General features: G+C 38.7%; 2 protein-coding genes across 8 annotated transcripts in view; one reads left to right on the top strand and one right to left on the bottom strand.

The window, feature by feature from the left end:
• ATP8A1 (ATPase phospholipid transporting 8A1) overlaps positions 1-12264 on the top strand; it is a 212651-nt gene extending 200387 nt beyond the window's left edge. For all 7 annotated transcript variants that reach the window (XM_019754167.2, XM_019754168.2, XM_074324626.1 and 4 more), the window contains 4 exons: positions 1990-2078; positions 2783-2875; positions 10168-10259; positions 11453-12264. In XM_019754167.2, coding sequence (XP_019609726.2) covers positions 1990-2078; positions 2783-2875; positions 10168-10259; positions 11453-11550 — 372 coding nt within the window. In that variant the 3' untranslated portion in view covers positions 11551-12264. The remainder of the gene's footprint in view (positions 1-1989; positions 2079-2782; positions 2876-10167; positions 10260-11452) is intronic.
• A 9764-nt stretch (positions 12265-22028) lies between these two features.
• Positions 22029-27219, bottom strand: SHISA3 (shisa family member 3). The gene is made up of 2 exons (XM_019754170.2): positions 26378-27219; positions 22029-23722 (listed from the first exon to the last, which is right to left on the bottom strand). The coding sequence occupies exons 1-2, from the start codon at positions 26652-26654 to the stop codon at positions 23283-23285; spliced, it is 717 nt and encodes a 238-aa protein (XP_019609729.1). The 5' UTR covers positions 26655-27219; the 3' UTR covers positions 22029-23282.
• Positions 27220-27948: the final 729 nt, after the last annotated feature.

The raw sequence follows: 27948 nt of genomic DNA, 5'->3' as shown, positions 1-27948 counted from the left end.
AAAATACAAAGAGACTCTCTGTCTTTAATGCGAATGTCGGCTTTAAATCTTTTAGGTTTGGATTAACTCTGCAAAAGAAAAAAAAAAAATCTGACAGCCTTTCAGATATGACGCAGAAAAACTTTTTTTCCTCTCAATTCATGTTGTTCATTTGTAAAGCCAAAGGCTGGTGGATTGAATAGTGGGCGCCAGTTGCCCCCCATTCATAGTTAACATCACAATGGTCAGAATTAGCAGCCTCGAGTCTCCACTACCACTTTGGCCTTTTCCACCAGCGGACATTTCATACAAGGTGGCAAAGGCAAGAGTAAGTCTTTCTTCTCTTGCCCCCGAACTTAAAATCGATGAAAATTAAGCCAAGTAAACAAGGTATTTTCAGCTACATGACTTAGAATCTTGAATCTTAACTTTTCCCCCCTGCAGGTAAAAGAAATGTGGTTTTTACAGTTGTTACCTTACTAAAAAGCTTCCTTCCTTCTAAACAAAACCCACTGACTTGATTGACATTTCCTATTACATAGTTATTGTTGGTTTTCACTATTGAGGATGACAGCAAACATGGCGAAGATCATGTTTTGCTTACAAAATAAAGTGACTTTTATGTGAATATTTTTCGTGCTGTTGGTGTCTACAATATGGGTGCTATTTCATGGAATCCACGTGGCAACATTTCTTTGCTGAAATTTTTTGTGATCGCATGTTTTGAGTTTGACTGTGTTCAGAGCTGTTTGATCCATAAAGGGAAAAACCTTGTCATTCTTGAACCAACCGTCTAATGATCAGCCCGTGTTCATGTAGAAAAAATTTTGAACAGCTGTTCTTGGTCTTCGATTGAGAGTCAAAATTAATAGGTAATTTGAAGCATAATTTAAAAGTAGTAATCTTTCTATTTGATAAGGATTGATTGATTAGGACTGTTTGTGTGTGATTGTGAAACTGTCTATAAGAATTAAACTCTAGATCATTTTTAACTACTAAACCATACATACCCAGTTAAAATAAAATTCTGTGTGATTTTTTTCATAGAGTGTAAATATGCTTGTGTTAGTTGGCTACTTTTTAATAGGCATATAACAATACTTTTACTGGAAATTTACTCTTGATAAACAAATAGACTTGAAGTAGAACAAAATATTTCTTTTTATTTTATTGTATGACATATTCCTTTTAAGCTCTGTGTAATCTAATTACATTACAAAGAGATTTTTATTACAAAAGACTAATCGAATTTATTAATTTTTAAATAATAGAATCATTTTCTTGGCAACCTAAAAGGCTATGATATAGCACTTTGGAATTTGATACAAAAGAATTTAAGTTTTTTTCGATACACTTTTATTTGGGTTTTACATTCTAGATATTTGACTTTAGCAATAACAGGGTGCACCAATGTAAATTGTGTAAATCTTTAGACAGAAATTAAGATTATTCTACATAATTTCAGCTGAAAATAAAACTATTTTCATAGCTATCTTAATTTGGTTATACTATACTCATGATTTATCTGGATGATCTTTTTAATGTCATATTTTATAAAAGTAAATTAATTTTTATTTGCCAGAAATAGTAAATTTAGTTTCTAACTAGGATTTATTATTTGAATTTGCTCAAAAAGATTGATTTTGATATTCTAAGTTATAAACAAAGGTCAAAGATATTCTAAGTTATAAAAGAAGGTCAGTTTGTTACTCTATGTATTGACCACAATAATAAAATCCCACATAAAAACATGAAAAGATTTGGCAAATGATAAAACTTTGCTATATTAGCCACTTGAAGGAAAAAAAGAAAAAACAGATGTAGTAAATACATGTTTGAACTCTTTTGGCTTTTAATTTCAAATATTTTACAAGTTTAAATTTAGAGTTATTATATACCCTCTTGCAGAACGAGGTTCTCAGAATTATTTTACTTAAAATCATATAAAAACAACATGAATGATGTATTTCTTGTTTTTTAAAGTAACATTGTTTCTGTTGGTTTCCTCAGGCAGCCATGTTGTTTAGTTCTGGAGTCTTTTGGACCGGCCTCTTATTTATTCCTGTGGCATCTTTACTTCTTGATGTGGCGTACAAGGTGTAAGTGTAATTCTTGGTTATTTATGTAAAAACATAGATGTATGTTAATCCTCAGATTTCTCTACTTGTGACATCAACTCGAGAATGTAGAGTTTGCAGAATAGAAATTAATAATCTTCATTAATTCTATATAAATAAATAAAGAAGAAAGAAGTGATTGAGGACCTAGATAACCAAATTAGTATAAAAGACCGAATAAGACGTAAAGCGGGTAGTTTCAATTAACATTAGGGAGTTCATTTTTAGACGAAATCAGCCTTAAAAACCCATTCAAGGTAGAAGAAAAAATTCTGGTATCTCCAAACACACTATTATTAGTGAATAATCATTGTGAAATGAATTTTTTTGCATGCCTGATTCTAAACATGTATAAAATATAGAATAGGAGAAACTAAAACTTTACTAATGTTTCTCAAAGTCTATAGGTTTTAAAATGTTATCTCTTCTCACAAAAAGTGGTATCATTAAAGTTAATTATATTATGCTTATTTAATAGCTGAGTTTTAATATTATAAACCATTTATTTTCAGTCTGTTATGTCTATAATTATATTAATGCTCAAAATTATTATAACTTTTTCGATTCTATTGAAAACTTGTTGCTTGTACTCTGGTTACTGTTGTACTTAGCTGCATGATAATACATCAGTTTTATGAAGTCTGAAGTCTTCACGTGAATATTTCCATGTGAATATTTTTCTGCAGTATCAAGAGGACTGCTTTTAAAACATTAGTAGATGAAGTTCAAGAACTGGAGGCGAAATCTCAAGACCCAGGAGCAGTTGTGCTGGGAAAAAGGTAAAATACACTGAATATGTTCTCTTCCAAGTGAACTTTAAATTTCTTTTACTAGTGGTTGGAAACAAATGGTAAAACTTGATCAATTAACAAGGAGCTAGCAGTGTCATTGACAGGTTTTGCAATCAGCGAGATATGGATTCAAATCCACTCTGTCGTTCACTGAGCTAAGTTGCTTAGTGACCTTAGCCAAGTTGCTTAATGCTACTGGGCCTCAATTTCTCATCTATAAAATGGGGGTGATAATATTCACCTCATGGCTAGTTATAAGAATTGAATAAAATGCTGTCAATAAAGCAGGTAGCTCGGTTTCTGGTGCTTAATGAACATTAAATAAGTGATATTACAACTATTATTGTGTTATTAAACTGAAAGGGATAAAAGAGACTTTTAGTTTGAAACAGTGTCCATAATAAAATAGTTATGTGATGAAATCAGAGCTTGATATAGGGCAGAGTGCCCTACAATTGCATCTATGGTTCAGTACATTATTAGGAACTGACGTAGGCATATATAACATCACATATGAAGTGAGTTATATCTTCCATGTCCTTTCCTCACCACCACCCCCTCAAAAAAAAGCCAGGTTAGAAAGCTAACCAGCTTTACTAAATTCATAAAGCATGATAAAAAGGAAATGAAAATTATTTGAAAGCAGTCTATAATAAAACACAATTATGAATATAATACCAGATATCTATTTTTCTCTCTTTCATCACACTAAAATGAGCTAAAGTTTTGTCTAAACCATAGGAAACGTTTTGCCCTGGTTTGTCTCCTTTGTCATGATTCACTGTTGTTCGTCTGTTTGACATATGGAGTAAGTGCCAGATGGGGAACTCAAGGTGAGACCTTGGCTTCCACCCCTCACTTGCTTTCCTGAGGCCTCGGGGGCACATCACACACCAGTCTGTGCCTCTTAAAACATTAGCGCTGGCATTTGTTGAGGACTGACTGCGTGCCAGGCGCAGAACTTACAGCTTCAAGTCTACTATCTCCTTGAATCCCTACAACAACCCAAACAAATCCTTCATCCCACTTTTTTCCAGATGAGGAAACTAAGGCTTAGAGAGACTAAGTTCTCAGTCAAAAGTGACAGATCTGGGCCTTGTGCTTATGTCAATTGATTCTTGAGCCCCTGTTCCTAACCATTCCGTCTCCTTGTGCTGCCTGTTCAAGAACATGCTATAGCAACAAAAACAGCCTATCACGCACTGACATGGCAGAGACCTTGACCTCTCCAAATCAGCATCCCTGCATATATGATGAGAATGATGATACCTACTTTCAAGGTCTAGGTATTGTCCTCTCTTCACCTTCTCCTCCATCTCTGTCCCTTCATCTAAAAATCTACAGCTCTTCCATTGCCGGGCATAAATAGTCCCTCAGTAAATGTTTTCTCTCTCTCTTTTACTCTAGCTGTAAAAGGGATGTGATAAGAGTTCTAGTTCACAAAATTGTGAATAAAACCATTTATTAAAAATCATTAGAGAAAGGCCATTGATTATATTGTTACTGCTCTCAAGACTAAATTTCCCATATTTATGTTAATAAAACCTACACTAAGCCTCTCTGTGGATATTTCGTTTCCGTGGTTTGTAATATATCGGTGACTTTGACAATTCATAAATCAGGCTGAAGGTTCAATATGATGACCTCTTGGTCCTAAAGATTCAATGAGTCTGTGATGTACGTATGCCTTTCCACTAAATGAAATAAGTCAGAGAGCTTAAAAGGAAAAAAGTGAATTCCACCCTAAAAACCCACCAACTTCTCCATAGAAAATGCATCAGATATATTTCCTACTGCTGCATAGCTCATTTGTCTAAAATTGCTATTCAGCTTTTCTCAAGAACTGTGGAATGAGTCAGCTGTTAGCTGACAAACACCCCTGGTACCACACATACCCCCATATTGCTGTTGCTGCCCATCGGTGATCAGAAGGATGTTGATGGTCAGCAGGAACATAGTGTCTTCCCACCAGATGATAGCTAGAGGAGAGGAAAGAAAAAGGATCTGTGAAAGGAGAAAAATAGCAGCTAGCTGGAAAAGACTTCATATTAAACTAACTGCATTCTAAGGCAGTTAAGGAATTATCAGATTGGTTTTTACTGCCAGGATTGTTTTAGGAATCTTGGAGAATGAGGTCAATGTCAAATTTCAAAAAGTTACCTAATTTTATCTACACTTTCAAAGAGGGAGGGATAAATTGTGATTTCTATATATTCTAGCAATATTAGACTTCCTTTAGTTCCAAACACCACATTATTTTATGCCTCCCAGTCTTTGCATAGGCTGTTCCCTTGTCTAGAAACAGATACACTCTTACAGACTGGGCAGTCCAATTCCTAGCTTTCAAAACCCAGTTCAGATGCAATTACCTCAACTTTTCACCAATAAAATTTAATTCCTATTCTGCTATCTCTATAATTTGTTTATTCTTCTGCTTTTACATTTATTGCATTATATTATAATGTATTTATTTACTCTGTTTCCCCTACTAGATGGAGCTCCTTGAAGGAAAGGCCTCTGTCTTAGTCTTAACTGCAACCCAACACCGAGCATAGCACCAGGAACATAGCAGCACTTGAAAAATATTTGTTGAATAGATGAATGAATGGTCAAGAGAATGAACTGAGGAATGAATGAATAATGGAGTAGTGGGTGGTAAATAGATGGTTGACCTGTGGGTAGTTCACTAAAAATAGCATACATACAAACATAGAATTATATAAGTTATATTGGGAGAATAAGCCCAACCCTTACCCCTGATCACTATGTAGCCATGGCTTATTTTTTATTAAGAAAATGGTGTATAAGCTGTGAGAGACCCTGTTATTTGCTGTAACTTTATTGTGGACATGCTCCAACATTAGGGAGCTGAAGCATCAACAATTCCAAAATCCAAAAAACTTCAAAAATCAATTTTTTTCCATAGGTATATAGAAATACCGTGTTTCCCCGAAAATAAGACCTAGCCAGACCATCAGCTCTAAAGCGTATTTTGGAGCAAAAATTAATATAAGACGCGGTCTTATTTTAATATACTATAACACTGGTTATATAATGTAATATAATAATATAATATAATATAATATAATATAATATAATATAATATAATATAATATACCTGGTCTTATTTTAATATAATATAAGACCAAGTCTTATATAATGTAATATAATATAATGTAATATAATACCGGGACATATTAATTTTTGCTCCAAAAGACTCATTAGAGCTGGTGGTCCAGCTAGGTCTTCTTTTTGGGGAAACACGGTATTTGCTGGAAAAACCTAAACCATTTGTTCTATAAATGTAAGGACATGAATAGTGGGGATTTTTTCCTATAGTGTAAATATTTATACATTTTGTAGCAGAAATATTTATTTTGGGGGGCCTCTCAGATCCCAGTTGGGGGTATTATTTCTGTAAGTTGTGTGTAACAGCTTACTTTTTCTAAAACAAAACAAAAATTTTAAGAACTGTAAATTCAAAAACCCAAAGGATTAAAATAAGGGCTGTGGACAATGAGTTCATTGGAGACGAGCAATGACATCCATTTTTGGATACCTTGCATGTGCGCATGAAGCAGTGTCTCCTATAGACAGGCTGCTATAATAATGAGACTCATGATTTTTTATATCCATCATTAGCCAGCATATTATTGTCAGCCATTACTAAAAAGAATTTTAGCCCAGGATCTTCAGGTCAGTCCTCATTCATTTGCCCATCACCTTCGTTTGTCCCATAGCCTCAGCTTTAAAGAAGAGAGTAAGGAAGTGTGGATGTCAGATAATCTGGTCATGTGGATGGTGATGGTGGTCTCTCCCAGCTTTCTCTGTGTTGTTTATCTTGAAAAGCAATTTGAACATTGCCCCAGAACTAATAGAAAAGAAACTAGGTTTATCAGTTTTCACACTGGATTTTATATCAGTATTACATAAATTTCTTGATAGGGGTTTAGGATGGGAGGACATATCAAATGTTTCCCCCCAGCCTATTGTCACCACTGGGATGGTGGTTCTATCCAGCATTTGTAAAGAAAGTGACAGAACGATGGAATAGTCTCTCCTCCAGAGCAGAGGTTAGGCTCATGTTTGTCTCACCACCACCATCACCACCGCCTCTTAGTACAGGACAGCTGTCACATGCAACACACTAAAACATTTATGAATGAAAGTTTATTCACTTTCCGGAGATCCATTTTAATGAGTCAACCAAGATAGCTTGGCAACCCAATGTGAAGGCAAATGCAAATTTACCATTGAAAATACCTATGACAGCATGTTCCAGGATAGTAAATGGGTTTTTATCTCTACTTTTTAAAAATATTTCTAGATGAAATATTTTAAAACATGGTATCTTTCCGTCCCACCTCCACCCAATATCTGAATTGCAAAATTTTTGTGAGCTTGGAAATAACGTAAAAGTATTTAAGTGGTGGTTCTGTAATTCCATTAAACAAATTCAGAATTTGCATAGCTTGGTATGTAAATGAAAGACCATACAAGATTGAGTAAAACTACTGACTAAGTGGTATGAAGAAGATGTGGTTTTAATGAGAAGGAATTTTTGAGACTTTTTTTCTTCTCACCCTATATTAAGCTATTCAACAAAAACTGAACTTTTAACAGATCTACTAATAATTAATATGTTACCAGTATATTTTGTAACATGATTTGATAGTAATATCAGTACCCATAAACATCAGGGGCACAGAATTGCATAATTTTGACATGATGAGTATTCCCTAAATGTACGATAGGACTAGAAAAACACAATGCAATATATAGATGATGAATTATAGAAATGTACTTGAAATCTATATAATTTTACTAACCAATGTCACCACAATAAAGTAAATTAATAATAGGAGAAAAAGAAAAATACAACTCATCATCCCTATTTATTAAGCACCCTCCTGTAAATGGCATTTACATTCTCTAGAAGGGACTTTAAAGTAATAGGTAACTAAGGCAAAGTAAACAAAAACAACCTTGTAATTTCCTAAGGAAGTGTAGTGGGGGGCATTATAAATTAAACTCATGTGTAACAATAGACACCTCGTATTGAGCTAATGTTGAATATAAACCAAGGCATCAGAAATGATCCTCACAAAGTAACTTTTGTTTTGTGATGACCTCTGTTCTAGTCGATTTTTTATAATACATTTTTTGGGCACTGAGGAGTGGTGAGGGTGAGAGGGACTGACGTGTGTTGGGTGCTTCCTAAGTGCCAGCCGCTGTGCTGTAAGCTGTACAACAACCTGAGTCCTCACGTCAGCCCGAGGGTCGGGGACTGTCCTGTTATACGTAAGATGGCTGAGAAAGCTTTGCCTAAGGTAGCCCAAGGATCAGTAACAGACTCACAATTCAACCAATGGAAGCCTGCCAAGCCCATGCTCTTTCCACAGTAAGGTGCTCCTTTCAGAAGAAAGACTTTCTTACTGCTCTTTTTTTGAACACTAGACGTTCACTTGATGTAACAGCTGAGTGAAAACGTAGCCTTATATGAACCATTACAAAACAAAAGTACCTTATCTTATATATTTAAGTTGCCATAATATAAAAGACAAAATTCTCATGTCTGCCTTAACATGTTAATGTCATGATATTAAAGTATGATGCATTTAAGATAGCCTGAAACCTGGAAAATGAGTTTTGGGAAGAAGCAGCTATATAATGGTACATTGCCATCCTCTAGTCTTCTGTAGTCATGTCGATTTTAAACAGCGGAGACTTCCCAGCACCCCATCCTGCAAGGCTCTGCTAAGAAAATCAGACCACTTGCTGCTAAAGTTGCTGACTTCCTCAAAGCAGTGACATATTTCAGTGTCCCTCAGGGTCCTGGGGTCTGTAATGTTAGATCATTTTAAGAGTAGGGTAGAAAAGTGACTGAAAATGGTCCTTTCTCCTTCCCCGTCTCTGTTTATTTCACTGGCAAAAACAAGTTTTACAAGTATTTGCAAAACCACTGGAGCTTTAGATTAATTAGCTTTTTTGCCTTAATGTAGCTAATTCACAGTGACAATAAAGTATGTCTAATAAATACCAGTTAACATCCCTAGACTTTAAAAAATATGGGAGGAAGATTAGTACAAATGTCAACATTTCTAAATATTTTACTTCAGCAAAAGCCTAAATGTCTGTGTAATTACAAGTTCATTTTGCAAAGGATCCTTTTTTTTTTTTTTCCGCATATGATAAAAATTGTTCCATTTCAGGGTCTTTAAATAATTGGCAAAACACTGAACTAACATAACTTACGGCGATTTAACTAAAGCTTTTATAGTGGGGAACATACAAGATGGAAAATTTTCAACTGAGTCAGTTCCAGTGATTAAAACAAAGTTGTATAAACATTTGCTGCCACACATATAGATTACTTATTAGCTCTTCATGCTTATTATGTTCTTTGATATCAAAGCAAAGTTTTATAAATCAACCAATGGAGAAATGGCATGATTGGGAGGATTGATGATGTTGTAAAGTACATTTGAGAATTTTCACTCAAATTCATGTATTCAACAAATATTTGGGTTCCTACTGTTTGAAGACAAAGTTCCACATGCAGTGAAAAAAAACAGATGCATTATTTCTTGCAATGTGCTTTTAAAAGTTTCATAATTAATTACATGGATTTGTTTCTAAGGAACAAATCAAGGAAAAGATTATTCTAAACATTTATTGAAAAATATTTTTTCTTGTCATTCTACCTAGTGTAATTATTTTCTGAAAATAATTTATTTTAAAATGAAATTAAGGAACACATTTCATACCATATCAGAGTGGTAATGGAATTTTTCTAATTAAAAGGTTTATGAAATTTCCTTTTGTGTAATTTTTAGGATTTCGTCACATAACTAAAACAATATTGTGCACCAAAATATGTATAAAAAGATATAGTAATTATTAATTTTTCATTCTAAAAATGGCATGTTTAGAATATATGTAGTAAGTCAACCAAGCTTTTAGAAATTAATAAACTACTGGAAGATTTTTTAAATTATTATTATTAATTGCATTATACAGATTCTGTATCTCCATTTGATTTAAATATAACCGGGGCATGGAGAAATCTTTTGACTGGGTTGCTGGGAACAAAATAGTCTTCTATCTAAACTCTTGGAATCTCATCAGCTGAGAAAATTGGGGTAAAAAAGCAATCACGAGGCTACAGATTTCTCAAGCAATCTTTTGTTTAAGTGGAAGTCTCTCTGGTGGTCCTGTGGGCACACTGGGGTCTCTGCCGAGCTGATAATTCATTTCACACGTTTGCACCTGCTCTGCAGCCTCACAGAGAGGGCACAACTGCTCAAGAACGTCTTTAAGAAGAATCACGTAAATTTGTACCGGTCTGAGTCGTTGCAACAAAACTTGCTCCGTAAGTATTTGCGTTCTTATTTTTTTATTGTTAATTCTGCCATTACTTCATGGCATTCTGAGAGGAGTGTTTTGACTTTAGGGATATTTAACTATTTTAAATTAGCACCTAAAACAAGTTTTAGTATTTTGCAACATGTTACATAAATAATAAATGTTTAGAGAATCCTTTGACCACAAGCATGTCACTTTTAGCAGAAGAGATAAAGCACTCTAAAATCTTGCTGCTTTCACTTAAAGAAAAATATTTCCACATGCTCCTTGCTTCCTTACATCTTATAAAGAACCACTAAAATAAATCTAACTCTTAAAAGCTCCTTCTGTATTGTTATCTTTTCTACTTGAAAAACTTTGCAAGAGCCTTTTCAGCTTTCATACAGCACAATCAAACATATATTTCCCCTTCAAAAATATTTATGAACATTTAGAGTTGTAAGAAATTACTAGGTGTCATGCCCTCTTAACATTTCAAGAATCTAAAAAAAAAGAATATAATATATAAAGCCCGTAGTAAATGTATTTCTGTTAGTAATATATCTTTTGTTTCATGTTGTTTCTACATATAATTTATTTTTATTTATATATATTCATGTTTAATGTTTTTGCTCTTTATACTTCAAGAGGCCTTTTCTAAAGATGTGACCCCTTTGGGTGTCATTTCTTATCCACACACTGCCTCCAGCCACAGTGGGACTTGAGTGAATTTATTTGTAGGTGCCCAGAGCCAAGCAGAATATTGTCTGAGGGAAGAAGATCACTTTTCCACCATTCACAGTTATATGTGCTTATTTCCTGCTCACTTTTATTTTTCCTTCCCTCTCATCCGATGGCCTGATGTACGTGGACCTACATGTTCCCACTTGACTAGACTCCTCCACCCCTCTGGTAGTCAGGAAGACAAAATTACATGGGTTGGACGTGAGGTGTTAAATGGAGAATTGAGGGGGTGTGGGTGAGAGTGCCTGCTCATTCATCTAGGGAGCAGAGCTCCTAAAATCTAAACCAGTCATCCCACTCTTCATTTTGCACTTGCGTCTGTGTCTTTTCTGGACATTAAAAATTAGTGTCTTCCTGCTTTTGAAGGTAGGACGGATGTATTCGTTGTCCAAGGTAGAAAATGGGCACTCAGAACTCAGAATAACAGATTTCCAGTGACTTCATGATGATCATTTCTATTTTATCTTTGACTTACAGACGGGTATGCTTTCTCTCAAGATGAAAATGGAATCGTCTCACAGTCGGAAGTGATTAGAGCATATGATACCACAAAGCAGAGACCTGATGAATGGTGATGGGGAGGGCTGCCAGGCTCTGCTGCATCTCTAAGGAGAGCACCCAGGTCTTCACCGGAGTCTGCTGACCAATTCCACCCTGGTCCAAGGAGGGGAAAGGTGGATCTGAGCTCATCTGGTTGATTGACGGTCAGATTCATGTATATTATAGACATAAGCACTGTGCAACTCTACTGTAACACCATCTCTTTCCGATTTTTTTAAGTATTTGCAAAGTCTTTGTAAACAGAAATTGAAAATGATCTTGTATCTTGCCAGAGTGCTTTCTTAAACTGAGAATAGGTCAGTATTCTTAAGCCGTTACTCGGAGGCTGTAGCTATCAATTTATTGGATATACAACAAGGTGACCAACCATTATAAAACTCTAAAATGGTAATAAGCTAAAGGGACTCTTGATTTCCAGACTTAGATTTCAGAATATGCTGAAGAAGAAAAAACCAGCATTCTTAAGGAACTGGCTCACCTTACTGAGCAAAATTTCTAAACAAGACATTAATAAGTGTTTGTGTCAAAAAATTGTCTCGATAAATGTTTGCCAAAGAAGTTCAATAAATGTATTTCTCATTCAGTAGTCATTTGCCCAGAAATTTAAGAGAAAGCTTACCTCCAGTTCTACTGTAAGATCTGCATGCTTGACTTTCCAAATGTAAGAGTGATTTGCAAAACAAAATGAGTATTTCAAGGCATTTGCTACTAAAATCTGTGATGTTGCACCTTCGGCCTTACAAATGCTTTTTTCTTGTTTGTCTTGTTTATTTGTTAAAGTTAGAGGGCACACGTGGTAATGTGACTCTGTCATTATGCTACTGATTTTTAAAACTGTGTTTACGTCTCAGTCATTTCTAATGAGGTTTCATCATTTAGATTTTTCTAAAAATCTGGCTTCTGCTGTAGATTGAGTGGTGTCATTTTGTCTTAAAGTTTTCTCTCGTATGAGAAATACGCTTACATATTCATGTGGGATTTCTAATGCTTCTGTCGAGATGTTTGAAATACCATGTCAGGTAAGTGCATGGGCTTTTGTACTGTTTTCATTCTCCTGATTAGTTCCAACTAGAGATGCCTGCTGTCTTATGTAGCACACCCTGTGTTATGCTGACTGCCCTGTATTTAAGACTGAGAATTACTTCACAGTTCACTTGTCAAGCAGTTCCCAAAATTATTCACAGGCTGCTAATTGGGACAAAGAAGCAGTACATTTTCCCCATTTTAAAAACACCTATCTTACTCAAGCCTAGAACTTGACAGTCAACACACTTTTCATCCTGATTAGGTTTGAACATTATGTTCAGTTTAATTATTTTCAGCATTTTCAGGACATCTGAAAATGCCTCTTTTGCCACCAACAGTAAATCGTGGGGGCTGTTTAAAAACCACAAGCAGTTTTCTGCACTATTTTTAAAATAATGCTTTCATTTAGAAAAAAAATAAAAAGGAATTCTAGTTTTCAGATACACTTCAGAGACTGCAGCAAACTTTTTGCCTTTTATTCAAAAGCCTGTTTGCCTTTAAGTGGAATTACCAGCAAAATAGATAGAACTTCTGCTTTAAAAAAAAAAAAAAAAGTCAACTAGAACTGAGAAGTGATTTCCAAATCACTCCTTGAGTTTAATATATTCACATTCTCTTCACTCTTTTTCTCAGTCTAGATTTAAAATTAGGCTATTTATCTTTTCCTTCTCTGCATTTTTAGCTATTTAGTTCTAAGCATGCCTCCCACATTTTTTACAAGTAAGAGAGGCTATAACACGTATATAATTCTAACCTGAAAGGGGCAAGGAGTTGACACACTTCAATTCCCAGGCCCTTCCCATTCGGGGTTCAGATTAAGAGAATTGTGAATCAAAGCATCTAGCAAGACCACAGGTGTAAAATCGCCTTCAAAATTCTGAAGTCACAGCCTTTAACTGTCCACCGAATGTGTATTTAGAGCGGCTTTTCTGGGCCTCCCAGTGGTGAGACTTGAAGTCAAACCACAAAAGTCAAGAAACAAGAATGACATACATTCCTCCAGAGAAAACCTAATAGCAGTTACAGAGAACAGCTGCTTCCATTTGCCGTCCCCTCACCAGTGGCATTCGTCTCAAAATTTTAATATCAAAATATGATGAATATAATAAAATCGAATTTTCTGACTTAAGAAAACTAAAAGTTTGATCTTGAAACATGGATGTTTTTCTGTAGAGCTCTTCAACGTGAATAGAATACTCATGGTTAATAAGGTATAGGATCGTGATCTAAAATATGACTAATTGATGCTTTTTTGTCCCATGGCCCTATATTTGAAGTATCAATACTAAGTCAGTTTCTTTGCTTCTTGAGTGGGAGTCGGGGGTGGGCAGCAGGGAGTGAGTGACCTGCTTGGTAAAACTTAAAACACAATACTGCAATTGCAGTGACTTTAGAGTGTTAGAGAAAACCCTCTGTTTTTTTAACCTTCCTAAGGAGGAAAAATTTAAGTTTTACCAGGATTAAAATAAACAGTTCAAGTGACTTTTAATGTATATTTTCTGAAATAAAGGACACATGCTCTTCAGTTAAAAAGTCCCTTATAGGGACTCTGGCAAATGCTAACATCATTGCTTTACAATGTTTACAATTCAGAAAATACTACTTACAGCAGAAACTCCTCATTCATTTCGCATTGAAAAGCTGGGAGTTGCTTCTTTGACATTAAATAGTACACATTGATATTGAGTATGAACTTTCTCAATGATATATATATATATATATATATATATACACACACACACACACACACACACACACACAGAGGGTGCAAAAAAAATTGTACACATTTTAAGAAAGGAAAAAAACTATTAAAATTGTAATGCTCAATATATACTAATAACAAAAGATGAATACAAGTCATGTGTATACATTTTTTTGGCACCCTCTGTATATATGTGTCTCACACCCTGAAAGATGCTATATAGTAGAAATTATCAGCAGGAAAATGTTGTTTCTCAGGAATGTAGTAAATTTAAAATAATATACGCGCTGCCCACCCTCCCACACCCCACTCTATGTTTGCTATGAGCCTACTTCAGCAGTGTTGCAAAGTTAATGGGAAACTTTTTCAAATCAAGTCAGGTAAACATGTAGTCAGCTCGACAATATTATCCATTGACATGAATTGTATTGTCATTAAATGGAATCAGTGATTCCTCTTAATTTTGGGGGGGTCGGGGAAATGCATTCAAGAATCAATATTCTGATCATTACATTTTATATTTTAATTTTGCATTTCAGCATTCTAAATATCCAATATGAAAGTCACATGATAATTTGTTGTGCATTGTGTGCACTGTACATCACTTATAATCTGTCATTTAAAACATTCTTTCAGAAAATGAATACTAGTCTAAGAGTAATAGATTGTATATTTGTAGTTTTTTAATTATTTATAAAAATGTCATTATTGCAAAGCTAAATAGTCATTAGTGTTTATTTTTGTGCAGTTGCCCTTTGATAGTCCCTGGTTTTAAAACTTATATCAAGTAAATCTATAATCTCATAATCATCTACAAAATCAAGAAAATGCCCACCCCTCTCACTTCCTGTGGTCCAGGCCTATGAACTCTTTTTGTCAATTGCTTAATGTAACACCATGCCGTTCAGTACCTAATTAATGCTTTTTAATGATGAACATTTCTGTAATGCCTCTTAAAGAGACCATAGTCTGATTTTTCTCACATTAAAATAACTGAGTCACTTGTGAAACTTAGTTATACTTTGCTGCATTTTAATTAACCTTCAACAGCTATTAAAATGGAATGTAAGATAAATTTTGAAGGAAAGGAAATAAATGTTTTCCATTTTCCATCTGGATTTATTTTCTGTATGAGAGCAGCTGTGTTTTTGATAGATTTATGGTTTGCATGAATTAATATTTAAAGTGGTCTAGGCCAATGCATGGCTATTGCTGTAAATCTTAATGTTTATTTCTGCCTTATAAAATTCTGTCATGGCTTACCTGGAATTTAATATTCAGTGGACAAATTAATTGGTCCTCGGCACAACTTTTTTTAATAAGTAAATTATTTTACAAATTTGAACAAATTTAATTGAAACTTTTGTTTAGCTTGCCTCTGAGAACTTTTCTTAATAAAGCTCACAAAACTTCTCAGCAAATAAATCTTCCTTAAGTAGGAAAAAAAGCTAGATTTCATAGTTGCTTACTTTGAATTACCAGCAACTTTCCATAGGTAAATCTGCTCTTGCAAATATGTGAATAGAATATTAAAAAAACAATAAATATTTTTGTGTTTCATGATTCTAGAACAGAAGCCATAAATTCAGTAAATACTGTTTGTTGTTTGTTTTAGTACTTCAAGCTTCATTTTTCACATTTTCAAGTTTATTAGGTTAAAGAAAAAGGCAGCCTTGGAAGGCAGCTACTATGGAAAATTGCAGTTTGCATTAAAGATAAAATAGTATTTTCAGCTCCATGAAAAACCATTCCTGCTGAAACCAGTAGAAATTGTGAAGCTGCATGAGTGGAGAGTGTTGAATCTGTGATTATAGTAGTTTTCTCAGGTTTGTTTATCTCAATGTTCAATGCACTGTGTTTTATAAATAGTTATTAAAGTTGAGTAATATTCAGTTCTATGCAGTGTTACGTGTCACTGGCCTTTCGTGAATGTGCATGTTTTAAACTGCAAATTTTAAACATTTTGTCCTCTAATTGTTATTAAAAATGAAATAAACTTTACCATTACGTAAAGAAAATTGTTGAAGTTGTAATTGCTAGTTTTAGAAACTGTATTGCTTTATAAAACCTTCAAATCCACATAACTATATAGTCTGAGATGGTCTATCTTTTTTAATAGCATTATTAACATATCTTTTTTATATCCCCAGTGATATATAAAAGACCCCTTCACTTTTATCCAGCTAAAAGAATCATGAAGTGGAGCATGTTAACTCTAGTAAGAAGGGTAGTTTTGATAAGTATTAAAAAAGATTTTTTTTAATAAAATTACTGTATTTTTATTTTTCAGTCAGAAAAGCCTTCCAGGATTGTCCCCATTATGTATTTAAATTTGCCTGCAAGTCAACAGCTAATTCATGGCTCCATCTTTTTAGGTAGGATGAATTTCTTAGGTTTTTTTTAAATACAGCAATTTTTTTTAAGTTCCTGAGAAAGTGGCCAAGTTTTGCCAATAACGATTGAAGGAGGTAACCAGAAAAAAATAAAATTGCCATGTGAGACAAAAGTACAGGAAGCATCAGAAACAAGGACAAGAGCTTCATCAAAAATTAGCACCGTTGGGTAAAAGAGGAACAACTGAAACTGCGACTGGGTACAGTGCTAGAAAAGGATTAGTTCAGAAAGCACTGAGGAAGCAATCGGAGGAGACTGGGTTTATTAGAGGGAGGCAGTATGTGCTCAGCTGGCTGGTGTCCTTTCCCACGTCTTCCCAGGGATGACGATTGGGTGTGGGTCCCCCAAGCAAAACCATGGAAAACAATGTACAGAAAAGTTACTTGGGAATTATATGAAATGATTTTCACATTCAACTTTATTCTCTTTCAAATAAGCACCGTGTTTATAAGTGACCTTGTAGTTTAAGATGCCTTCTAATACTACCATAAGGAAACAGCAAATTTGAAATACATTCCCATAAATTCAGTACATCATCCCCATTTAAAGTTTGTTTTTGTATGCTTATGGCATCTCTAACCCAAAGCTTCCATTTCAGTAACACAGAACCGCTCATTTTAAAGAAGAAAGATCGTCCTAACCTGGATTTTTCACTAGTGGGCTAATAAAAATTGTTGGAAAACATGAAACATTTTACCATTCAGTTTTTATTTCAAGTACAAACTATGTAACTAGCAATTTAAATAAGAATTCTCAGAATATCATTAATAATTAATGTTTAATTGCAATTTTAAAATAGCCATGTACATATAAAAATATGTTAACAGTTTGTTCCCTTAATAGTTTAATATGCCCATAAAATTCTTACTTTTCTTGAGCATATACTAACTGAACTTTTTAGGTTATACAAAGGTAAACTGATCCCGACCCAGTGAAATGTATCAAATTCCTAATTGTGATTGTATATATTTTCAGGAATCTTTTTTGTTGTCTCATTTTATACAGAAAGTTTCCCATGGATTTACGTCCATCTGTCAAATTCTCCATCGTGGGGAGGAGCTAATAATAACATCAATAAAGAGTAGAAAGGTGGGTAAAATAAGAGGGAACAATCTAGCCATTTGAACAATTAAAAGTACAATCTGTTGGCTTTGGAATGAATAACCATTTTAAAGAAAGTTTCCTATATTAAATGTGTTCTTCTAAATCAGATGATAAAAACAAATTCGTAGGCCAGGAGTACCCAACAGGGTGAGAGGGTGCTGTGTCCCAGGCAAAAATGGCAAGTTGGCCAGGTAGCAAAGGAGGTCATGGGTTATCATAGACTACCTCAGTCAAACCATCGGACCCTTTTTTCTGTTCCCTGCACTTTAATCAACAGTTACATCTGCCCTCCCACAATACTTGGCCTTTCATTTTTATTCTAGGGTATTTCATCTGCTTTCTATTTATCATTAATTTACTGTGCCCTCCCCGCTAGAATGGAACTGATTTGAACAGTGACTCTTAACTTCCTATTTCTCATGACAATCCTAAGCAACAAGGGACCACTAATATTTCCAATTTACAAATGACAAAACTGAGACACAGTGAAGTCAAGTAAGTGGCCAAAAGTCACTCAGCTTATAAGTAACAGCCAGAAAACTAACCCAGACACTATGACTCCAAAATCCATGCTAAATTGCCTTCTAGTCGTGGCTCAAATTTCTCATGTGTAAAAGGAGAGACATTTCTCATCTAGTATTTCTGTTTGTGCTTTATATTATTCTATATTCTCACAGTACAAAAGCGATTGATTGTTACAGTCCCTCTATAGGGTATGTACATTACACAATCACTTTTTCCCCCGATAGATTTTGTGGAAAGTAGGTTTGGTATTTTTTTCTGAGAAAATTAGGCCTTCCAGGTATGTGTCATAAAGAATGTAGAGTTTCAAAGCAGACCTCCTGGGTTCAAATCTTGGCTCTGTTATTATTGTCTGGCCCTGAGCACAGTGTTTAACTTTTCTGCTTTGATTTCTTCATAGGAAAAACAGGCACAATAATCGTCCCTACCTCGGGGTTGTGAAGAATAAAGGGGGGAGGGGGTAAGGGGGATGGTGGCCGGTTAGCTCAGTTGGTTAGAGTGCAGTGCTCTTAACAACAAGTTGCCGGTTCCATCCCCACATGGGCCACCGTGAGCTGTGCCCTCCACAACTAGACTGAAACAACCATGTGACTTGGAGCTGATGGGTTCTAGAAAAACACACCTAAATAAATAAAATTTAAAATATATATATATAAAGAAAAGAATGTTAAATGATAGACTCCACTTTAAAAACAAAAAAGAGTAAATGGTACAATTCATAAAGCACTTGGGACATGGTGCTTGACAAATGTTACCAATTATTTGAATAACCAACCACCTTTCAAAAGGTTTCAGGATGTTAGAACTCAAATTCTTTGTGAAAGTAATAAAGCATTAATCAGACAAGTTTCCCTTGTATTTTGGTCATCTTGGAAATTTTAAGTGATTTGATTTGATGCTGGCTGTCTAATCTTCCTAAAATGAAGATGTGATCAAGTCACTCCCCCTTGTAAAATCCTTCAAGGCTTCCCCTTGCAGTTGTGTATATAGCCAACCCCCATGGAATTCAGATCTTTGATATGACCCTACTTATCTCTTCACTCTCACGCTTTCTCTGAATTTTTTGTCCAGTTCCAGAATGTTCCTTGTTCTTTCCCACTCATGGGTGCTTCTCTGCCTTGCTATGAATTCTTTACTTTGCCTAATATGCTCTTCCCCTCATTTTCAGCACTCCTTTCTCCCTCCCCCCAACAGTCTTCTTCACTCATACCCCACTCATCTCTCAAGGCTCAGGTCCAAGCTCAACCTCTCCACGATGTTACCTAACTCATTCCCTTTGTATGTGCTCCAGGGTACTCTGTACATACTTCCCCTATCATTGTAGTTACCATCATGAATTCTAAGTGTTGATTTATGGGTTCGTTTTTCCCTACCTGACTATGAGCGCCTGGAAAGCAGGAAAGATACCGTGCTTCTTTTATAAAGCATCTACAACTTCTCATCACAAGTATTGCTGTCATGCCTGAGTCCATGGACATGGTGGCTCCTTGAATCAGAACTGTATGTGATCTTAGCACCCTCATCCCCTAGCACAGTGCCCAGCCCGTACGTAGTATCCAACAAATGCTTCTGGATTGGGACAATATCTGGAAATCTGCCACAGGATGGCCTTTTTACCCTGGGATTGAGAATAATATTATCAACTATATAGCTTCCAGAGGGAAGTTTAAAGACATGTACTATATGTCAACAAGTACATGTGGATATGATTTAATTCAGTGTCATTGAATGCCATATTTCAATGAGGTACACAGTGGCGCCCTTGTTTTAAACAATTTATAGCCAGTTAACTTGATCGACTGGAGCATGCTGCTGAGGAAGAGAAGGTTACAGATGTGAGCTTTCAGAATTCCTCAGCATTGTTCTGCCTAATAGATACAAACTGCTCCGCAAAGGATGGCAAATAAAAAATACAACCATAGAGAGAAACCTGACAAACTAGATGGTTCTCAGCGGGTGCCGTTCCGCCCTCTAGAGGACATTGTGGAATGGTGTGGGCGCACCTTTGGCCTCACTGTTTGGGGTTGTGGCAGGTGTGCTATGGACATTCTTTGGAGAGATCCTGCATACATGGGACAGTCCACACAACAAAGACTTGCTGTCCATCGGCACAACTCTGGAATGTCCCACCATTCCTTTTTGGTGGAAAAATCTAATCTTATTTTTCCAGTAACATGTTTTTTGCCTTCATGTACACTGACTTTTCCAGTTATATAACTGTGTAAATTGAAGGAAGATCAAACTTTGCTTTGTTTAGAAAAACCACCTTAACAGCTGCAGTGCAACTGTGGTGTTTGGGTTGCCAGCCTAGCAAACCTGCAACAGTCTGAATTCCAGTGGAGCTGTCACTTCTCGATGATTCTGTGTAAGAGGTTTGCACCTGAATCCTTTGTTTAGTCTTCCCAAGCCGTTGCATTTTGAAATACATTACTTTTCTTTCTCCTTTCTATTTCCCATTAGGGCATTGTATTGATTTTTTGAAATTATATGCATAATAAGTAATACTATCTATGAATTTCATTTTGGGACAGTTAAAGGGACATCACAAAATACTTATTCTAAGGAGATTACTGGGTCCAACAGAGTTGACAATCATGCCTCAGAGAGAGGGACCGGGACTCATGCTTTACTATCCAGTGGATTTTGTGCACAGAGGCATCTAAACCTCAAAGCAGGGGTTCCCTTGATGTTTGAATCTGGTTTTTAACACAACTCCAGTACTGACTACCTGTGGGCCTTGGGCAAGTTACTTCATTTCTCTGGGCCTCAGTTTCCAAGTCTGTAAAATAGAAATTATAATGAGTCCTTGTTGTGATTTTTTGAAGGATAAAATGAGTTAGCGTATGTAACTATCTACAATAGTTTGGCTCATAAGAGCCCAGTAAAGAAAGATTAACTTAAAAATATGAAAGAAGGTGTATCTAACAAACATGAATAAAACCAGTCTAATGACATAGGAATGTGTTCCAGAGCTTGCTCACAAATGTGTATCCTTTTATGTTCAGCATTTTCTCTCTTCCTCCCTTGTTTCCTTCTCTCCTTCTTTTCTTGCTTTCCTCTTCCTTTCTATCTTTTGTTCCTTAATTATTTGGACTAATTTGGGATACTGGAAGTCAGGCCACTTTTATATACAGGACAAAGCAGGAGACTAGACATCAGAGCTCCTCTGCCATTAGACTGGGCAGAGGCCCAATATCTTTGAACTTATTTCTTCAAGTAAAAAAACAAAGAGGCAGGGCCAAAAGATTCTCTTAGGCCAAAATTTTACCTTTAACTAGCTGTATTTGAAAAGAGCTATTAAGGGTGACATATGAATTCATATAAACCTGTGTTCCCAAACAGCACTCACATTGGCCAGGTAGGAAACAAAACAGAGAGATGGGCCAGGAGGCTGGTGAATATCAAGTGTCCTGTCAGAAAAGGGCCGGCCTGACCTGTGGCAAAGACCCTCAGTGCCACTTCTTCTTTGTGTCACAAGAAGCCAGACATCCAGATTCTCATGAGAAATGTCCCAACACATCTGAGTGTTGGATGCAGCCCCCAGGCTGATGCCTCCAGGAAAATTCACGTTCCTTTGCTGCCTTCATGAACCCCGATGCAGAAAATAGTTTTTTAATGTAATTAAAAATCAATGTAGGATCTTTTTTCTTTGCATTTCAAAATATGAAGTGTTATTTCCTGTTATTGGATAACCAAAAGTATTGTTAGGAAATAAAATGAAACACTTTGATCTAAAATTTCAAATAGATTTCACAAAAACATGTTTATTCTAACCCAGCAGGATATTTGCCCAAATGTGTCGTCATCAGACATGGAATTCAATGGCACTTGAGATATGTAAGATTAGATGATTATAACCAACAGCTGGACTTTGAACTCCACAGTTCTTATTAACACCAAAAATTACAGTGTGACTACTAAATAATTAGTACCGTCAATGTGGTAAATCCATTAAATTACAAATCTTTACATTTGTACATAACTCATTTTACATATAAATGTTTTAAGAACCAACTGTGCAACTTTCACTTAAACACAAAATATTGCTAAACAAAAAGTCTGCAATAAATATTCCCTCAGGTGGGTGGGGGAAATGCTTTTACATACGATCTGTGTTACAATGAATATCTGAGTAAATATTTAAAAGTTTAAACTCCTCATGTGGTTATTGAACTCTTGTATTCTGAAAAAACTTATATTTTAAACAAAATTTAGTTATTAATTTAAAAAGGAACTTCTGATGATGCTAATATTATTCATGGTTAGGTTGCTCCCAAAATCATAAATAGGTTGTTCACTGTCCCCTCAGTTTATTTAGTAGTTTGGTTTTTTTAAGTGAACCTTCAATAATTACAATCAGGTATTTTTCTTTATATATATACCGGGGTGCCAAAAAAAAATGTATACAAGTGGACACTTTGGTCAATGTTGCTCAAGCAGTAGTTTGCCATAATCAGAAGTGTCTGGACGCTGATGGCAACCACTTTGAGCACCTCTTGTAATTGCAGAAGTCAAATGTGACTTGTATTCATCTTTCGTTACTGGTATATATTGAGAATTACCATTTTAATACAGTTTTCCTTTCTTAAAATGTGTATACATTTTTTTGGCTATATATATATTTGTATTATGACTCACCGAACAACTTATACTGAAAAAATAACATGTAGACCTTTTCTAAACAGCACAGCTAAGTTGTCCAATAAAACATCTTCAGCCAGTTTGCAACTTTAAAGTTGAACTGCTGTATATTTTGAATAAAAGCTAAATTGAAATGTAACGGTCACCATGTTTTCAAAGCCAGAAAGCAGTTATCTAACACAAACATTCTGTGATGAGAGCCAGGGACCTTAAGACTAGAAGACATATTTTCCTAGTACTTTCCTCAATGACTTTGCTCGGTTCAAGAGACATTTCCTCAGAAATCTTTGTGGCAATGGCAGCAGCGCTCCACCTGTCTGCCATTATACTACATGGTGGATTTATGGCTGTGGCCTGTCAACTGGAACTGAATTCTGGACAGGTCTTCCCAGGCAGCGGAGGCTCCTGCTGGAGTGGGTAAGCAAAGTATTGGGGGGACACCAGGAAACCGGATGGCTGGGTCAGGTGGATTGGGTGGCCTGTGGTGTAAGGCGGGGGTGGTGAGGGCACCAGGCAGCCTGGCTCTGCCCTAGCAAAGGAGAACCTGCGGATGGAGCCCCCTGTGGAGCTGGAGCTCGTGGCCGTGCTGGACTGCCTGGAAGGTGCTCTGAGGTTCGTGGAGGTCAAGATCATGGGCAGGGTCTCTGTCTGATAACTGCGGAGCGAGAAGCGGATTGGCTGCTGTGAGGGCTCCTTGGGTCTCAAGCAGGTACAGCAATAAATAGCCACTAAGGAGCCCAAGATGATGAAGGCGATGAAGATGGAGCCGACAATCAGGAAGGGAACGTAGACGGGTTCTAAAAGGCAAAAACAGACATAGACAGATGCTGGGACAAGGGTCTCCCAAACTCTGGGCAACTTAAGGGTGGGAGGTGGGTGGCTCAGTACTACTACTGTTGTCAGCCCAACTTCTCAGGGCTTGTTACTGATAACTTCTAGAGTGCAAACGGTGATGACAGAATATTCTTGCTCCTAGCAGGGAGGAAGGAAACTGATACTGTAGCTTCTGTTAGCAATTAGCCATCATATTGCACATCTGGAAATCAGAAGGAACAGACTCTATCCTCCTGTTCATGCACTGAAGGAAAGGAAAGAGTGAGTTTTTCTTGGTTACTGCAACGTTGTGTTTAAATCCAAGTTTTAGTAGTTTTATCACGGTGGAGCACTTAGGGCTTTGACCCATACCTGAAGGTGAAAATCCACCCCCTATCCCAGAATCTCCAATCTAAGCAGAGAGAACTAGGCGTGTTAAATTAGACCCTCAGGAATTTATCAGAGTACGGAAAGAACAGCATAAAAAACTCCATAGCAGGCTACAATTAACTGTGTCTCCTATTGCATCACAAGCTGTCATCTCTGGATATTTCCAGAAACAATTTGCAATGCCTACTCCAGCTGCCACACCTCTGCCTCTCAATTCCCACCCAAACTCTGGGAAGGTCAGGCTGAACCTTAGATCATGATGCAGTTCTTGGGGCTGGTGGCCCAGACTTTCTGTGACAGCATCCGTCAGACAGAGAAAAACCCCAGTTTCCTTCTCTCTCTAGGCAGACATAAAATTTCCAACCCCTGAGGCAGCTCTTGGGCAGTTCTCCAGGTGTCTCCCCTGTGTGACTGAGCCATACTTGGATGCAACCTCCAACTTAGAGATAGAAGAAAGAAAACCTGCATTACCTAAGGTCCTACCTGTGTCTGGTGCTTTCTTATTTATTATCTGATTCAAGTCTCAATGAGACGCTGATGTGAGTATAAGCTCTATTTTCCAGCTGTGGAAACATCAAAGAGTTTTTTACTTTCCCCAGATGTACAGGCAGAGAGTGACAGGTGACTATCAACCCCAAGACCTGTGGACTCCTAGGAGTAAGCTCTTTCGCGTACCATCCACTCTGCCATGTTTAGTAGCACCCGGTGGAAGGCGAGGCGAAAGTGACTAACCACTTATTGAGCACCATGCTAACCATTCATACAGTCTCACTTAATCCACAACCTAACTCAGAGAGCAATATGCACATTTTAGAGTTGAGAAAAGGTCCAGAGCCGTTAAGTAACTTGCCCAAGATTACACAGCTGGCAAGCAACAGAGCCACGGTCCGGGTCCATAGAATTTGCCAGATCCCAGCCTCCGTGAATACAGAGGCTGCCTGGTCCGGCTGCCCTCAGGTGGGGTCTGGGAAGGAGTCCCGGCTGTAGACTGGGTATTTGCACTTACTCTGCAGAGAGCAACCGGGTCCCCCAGGATGAATGGAATAAAGCCACGGGAAAGAGTGATTTTTCTAACAGGTCATGACTGCCTAGATTTTCTACTTTCCATTGAGCATCTTTTTTCCAGTAGCCACTGGATTCCCAATCCTCTACATTGGGAATTCTGACCTCCAGAGTTAAATTTCTTAAAAGTCTAATGGAGTTCAAAGAGCAAGCTCCCCTTTCCTCTGGGTTATCAGTCTCAGGAAGTATGTGTGGGGGGTGGGGGGTGGGAGTGGGGTGGGGGGGATGCAGGCAAAGAGCTCCAGCACCATGTTCCTCTCTCCAGCCTCCCCTAACCTCTGTCGGGGACCTTTTCTTGCCGGCTTCAGACCTCCGCGCTGGAGTTCTGGGGTGTCACGGCTCTCAGCTCCGCCTGCTCCGCTGGTTTCCCGGCCGTAAAACCGTCGCCTCGAGCTCTAAAGGATTTCCCTGATGTTCTGATTCAGGTGGAAACCTTCTTTTTTTTTTTTTTTTTTTTAACGTGTAAAGTTCCTCTGCTACAGTCGTGATTTATTCCGCTCTGAAGTGAGCGGAAATTTGACCCGTGTTTTCCGACGTGAGAATAGGGGGCGGGGAAGCCCCTGCGACCCTGGTTTCCAAATCTCCACCTCGAGGACCTGGGCAATGCTGAAAGGCATGACAATAGGGGGTGGGCCGGAGCGGGTAATTCGATGCAGACAAATGAAAGGAAGTCGGAAGAATGGGGCAGCGGTTTAGAAACGCTACCAAAAGACCACAAAAGAAAAAAAGTGGCTGAAGTTCCTTAGCCCGCAGGGCTAAGGAACAGATGAGTGCACCCCAAGAGTTGCGTTCCCTGCGCCACCGGCACTTTCCAAAGCTCCCGGGGTGACAAGGAGAAAACCCAAGTCGAGCTTGGTTCTGCCCTCACAGCCCTTCTCTGTAACCTCCTGATCGCCGGGGAGCTCCAGCTCTCTTCCCCGGGGTCACCCGGTGACCCCGCTCTATTCGCGGTCCCCTGCAAACTTTCCTTTGGGACAACCCGCGGAAAACGCGTGTGGTGGGAATCGGACTGCAAAGGAATAGGGCCCCCTGACCTGAAACATGACCACCCACTACTCCCTGATGCCTACACCTCGCTGTGTCCACTTTGCGCAGCCCCAGGAAGGCCTGTGCGCCTGCCCGCGGGGACACCCGCCGGCATACACAGCAGCGGTGGACCGGGTCTGGCCCTGGGGACCAGTACTTACGCGCGGTGATTCCAGGGTGCTCCAGCTCGCCGCGGTCGTTGGTGCAGCCGCCCTGCTCCAGCCTGGCGTCGGCCGCGGCGCAGCAGTAGCGCAGCGCGCAGGAGCCGCAGCAGATGGTGGCGTCCAGCGTGTCGAAGTCCTCCGGGCACTGGAAGCCCTCGTGGTAGTTGCCCTGCACGTCCACCCAACCGTGGCAATACTCTCCGGACTGCTGAGCCCCCGCTGGGCCCCAGCGCAACCAGCACAGGAAGAGGCAGAGCGCCAGCAGCGCCCCCATCGCCGCTGGCGCCCTGGGCGGCGGAGAGGGGCACGCAGTTGGAGAGCGAAGGGCTGAGCTGGGGCTCTGGGCTCACTACGGTTCCGCCTCCCCCGGGGCGCGGCCCGGGCGGCTGCCCCGGCAGCCGAGGCCACTCCCGCGCGGGTTAGCAGGAGCCGGGGAGGTGGCAGGGGCTGTGCTGCGAGTTCCGCAGGCCGGGGGTCGGCATAATGCGCGGGGGCGAGAGGGCAAGGGCCCGTGGGAGGCGCCGGCAGAAGCTGCTGCTGCTGCTGCTGCTGCCCTTTGCCCGGTTCATAATGCTCCTGGTGCAAGGGGCGCGCCGAATCCTCGGCCACCTCCCTCCCCACTCCTCACCGGAGCCATCGCGCCAGGGGCTGGCAACTCCAGGGCCGCACAGTGTCACGACTTGTGGCTGTCGCCGGGTCCCGAGCGGAGCCCAAAAGAAGGATTTGAGATCCCCACGTACGGATCCCGGGACAAGCCGTCGCTCAGCCCCCGCCCGTGTCTGTCACGGAAGCAGGAGTGAGCCTGGATGCGGCCAAGTGCAAACGGCCTCTGGGTTGCTGACAGCTCTGCCTGTTAGGCGTCCTTAAAAAGGAAGAGGGAGGGGGAGACAGCGAGGGTGAAGAAAGAGTCTGCCCTCCCCTGTTGCGCCGCTAGAGCTAATCGCCGCGGGTGCTGCGCGGGCCGCGGGTCCTTTGCGCTTTCTGGTTCGCGCGCCATCCTCCGCCTTCCCGGACCACCCCCGCCCACCGCGCTCCCCCAGGACTTGACTCTAAACCTAAGGAGTCCAGGCGCTCCACCCTCCCACCCCAACTCTCGCACAGCCCAGAAAACTCCGCAAAACGAGGGAGAGGGCTGCCGGGTTTCCGCGTCTATCCACGCGCGTTGGCGCGCGGGTGGAGACGCAAGTTTTGCTCCTTATGGATGTGATAAAAAAACGATCGCGGTGACTGAGGTTTGTCGAATCTTCTGTCGCCTGTTGCACAGATCCAGACTCGTCCCTGGGACACCTGTTAACATGATTTTTAGGGGCCGCCAATATATGCACTGAGTTTTCCACCTAAGTTTCCACTTTTTCGAGGAGGGCTGGCACATTTTCATAAATACAAACACACTCGCACTCTTTCCCCAAGCCCCCTAACCTGCGCGCTGCCGGTGAACAATCGCTGGTCACCTCCACCCGCCAAGGGCAGCTCGCAAAACCTCAAAGAGCAGGACTTCTCTGTTCACACCCGCAAAGGAAATCAAAGAACTGAATTAATGATAATTGAGCAGATCTGAACTTCTGTTC

Source organism: Rhinolophus sinicus, linkage group LG02, assembly GCF_036562045.2.
Source record: "Rhinolophus sinicus isolate RSC01 linkage group LG02, ASM3656204v1, whole genome shotgun sequence".
Lineage (NCBI taxonomy): Eukaryota > Metazoa > Chordata > Mammalia > Chiroptera > Rhinolophidae > Rhinolophus > Rhinolophus sinicus.
The sequence above is the reverse complement of the archived record's forward strand: the minus strand, read 5'-3'. Positions and strand labels throughout refer to the sequence as shown.

Coding starts and splice junctions, on each gene's coding strand:
- SHISA3 (XM_019754170.2), bottom strand. CDS start 26,654: ATGGGGGCGCTGCTGGCGCTCTGCCTCTTCCTGTGCTGGTTGCGCTGG. Junction 23,723..26,377: donor GCACCCTGGAATCACCGCGC/GTAAGTACTGGT, acceptor TTTGCCTTTTAG/AACCCGTCTACGTTCCCTTC.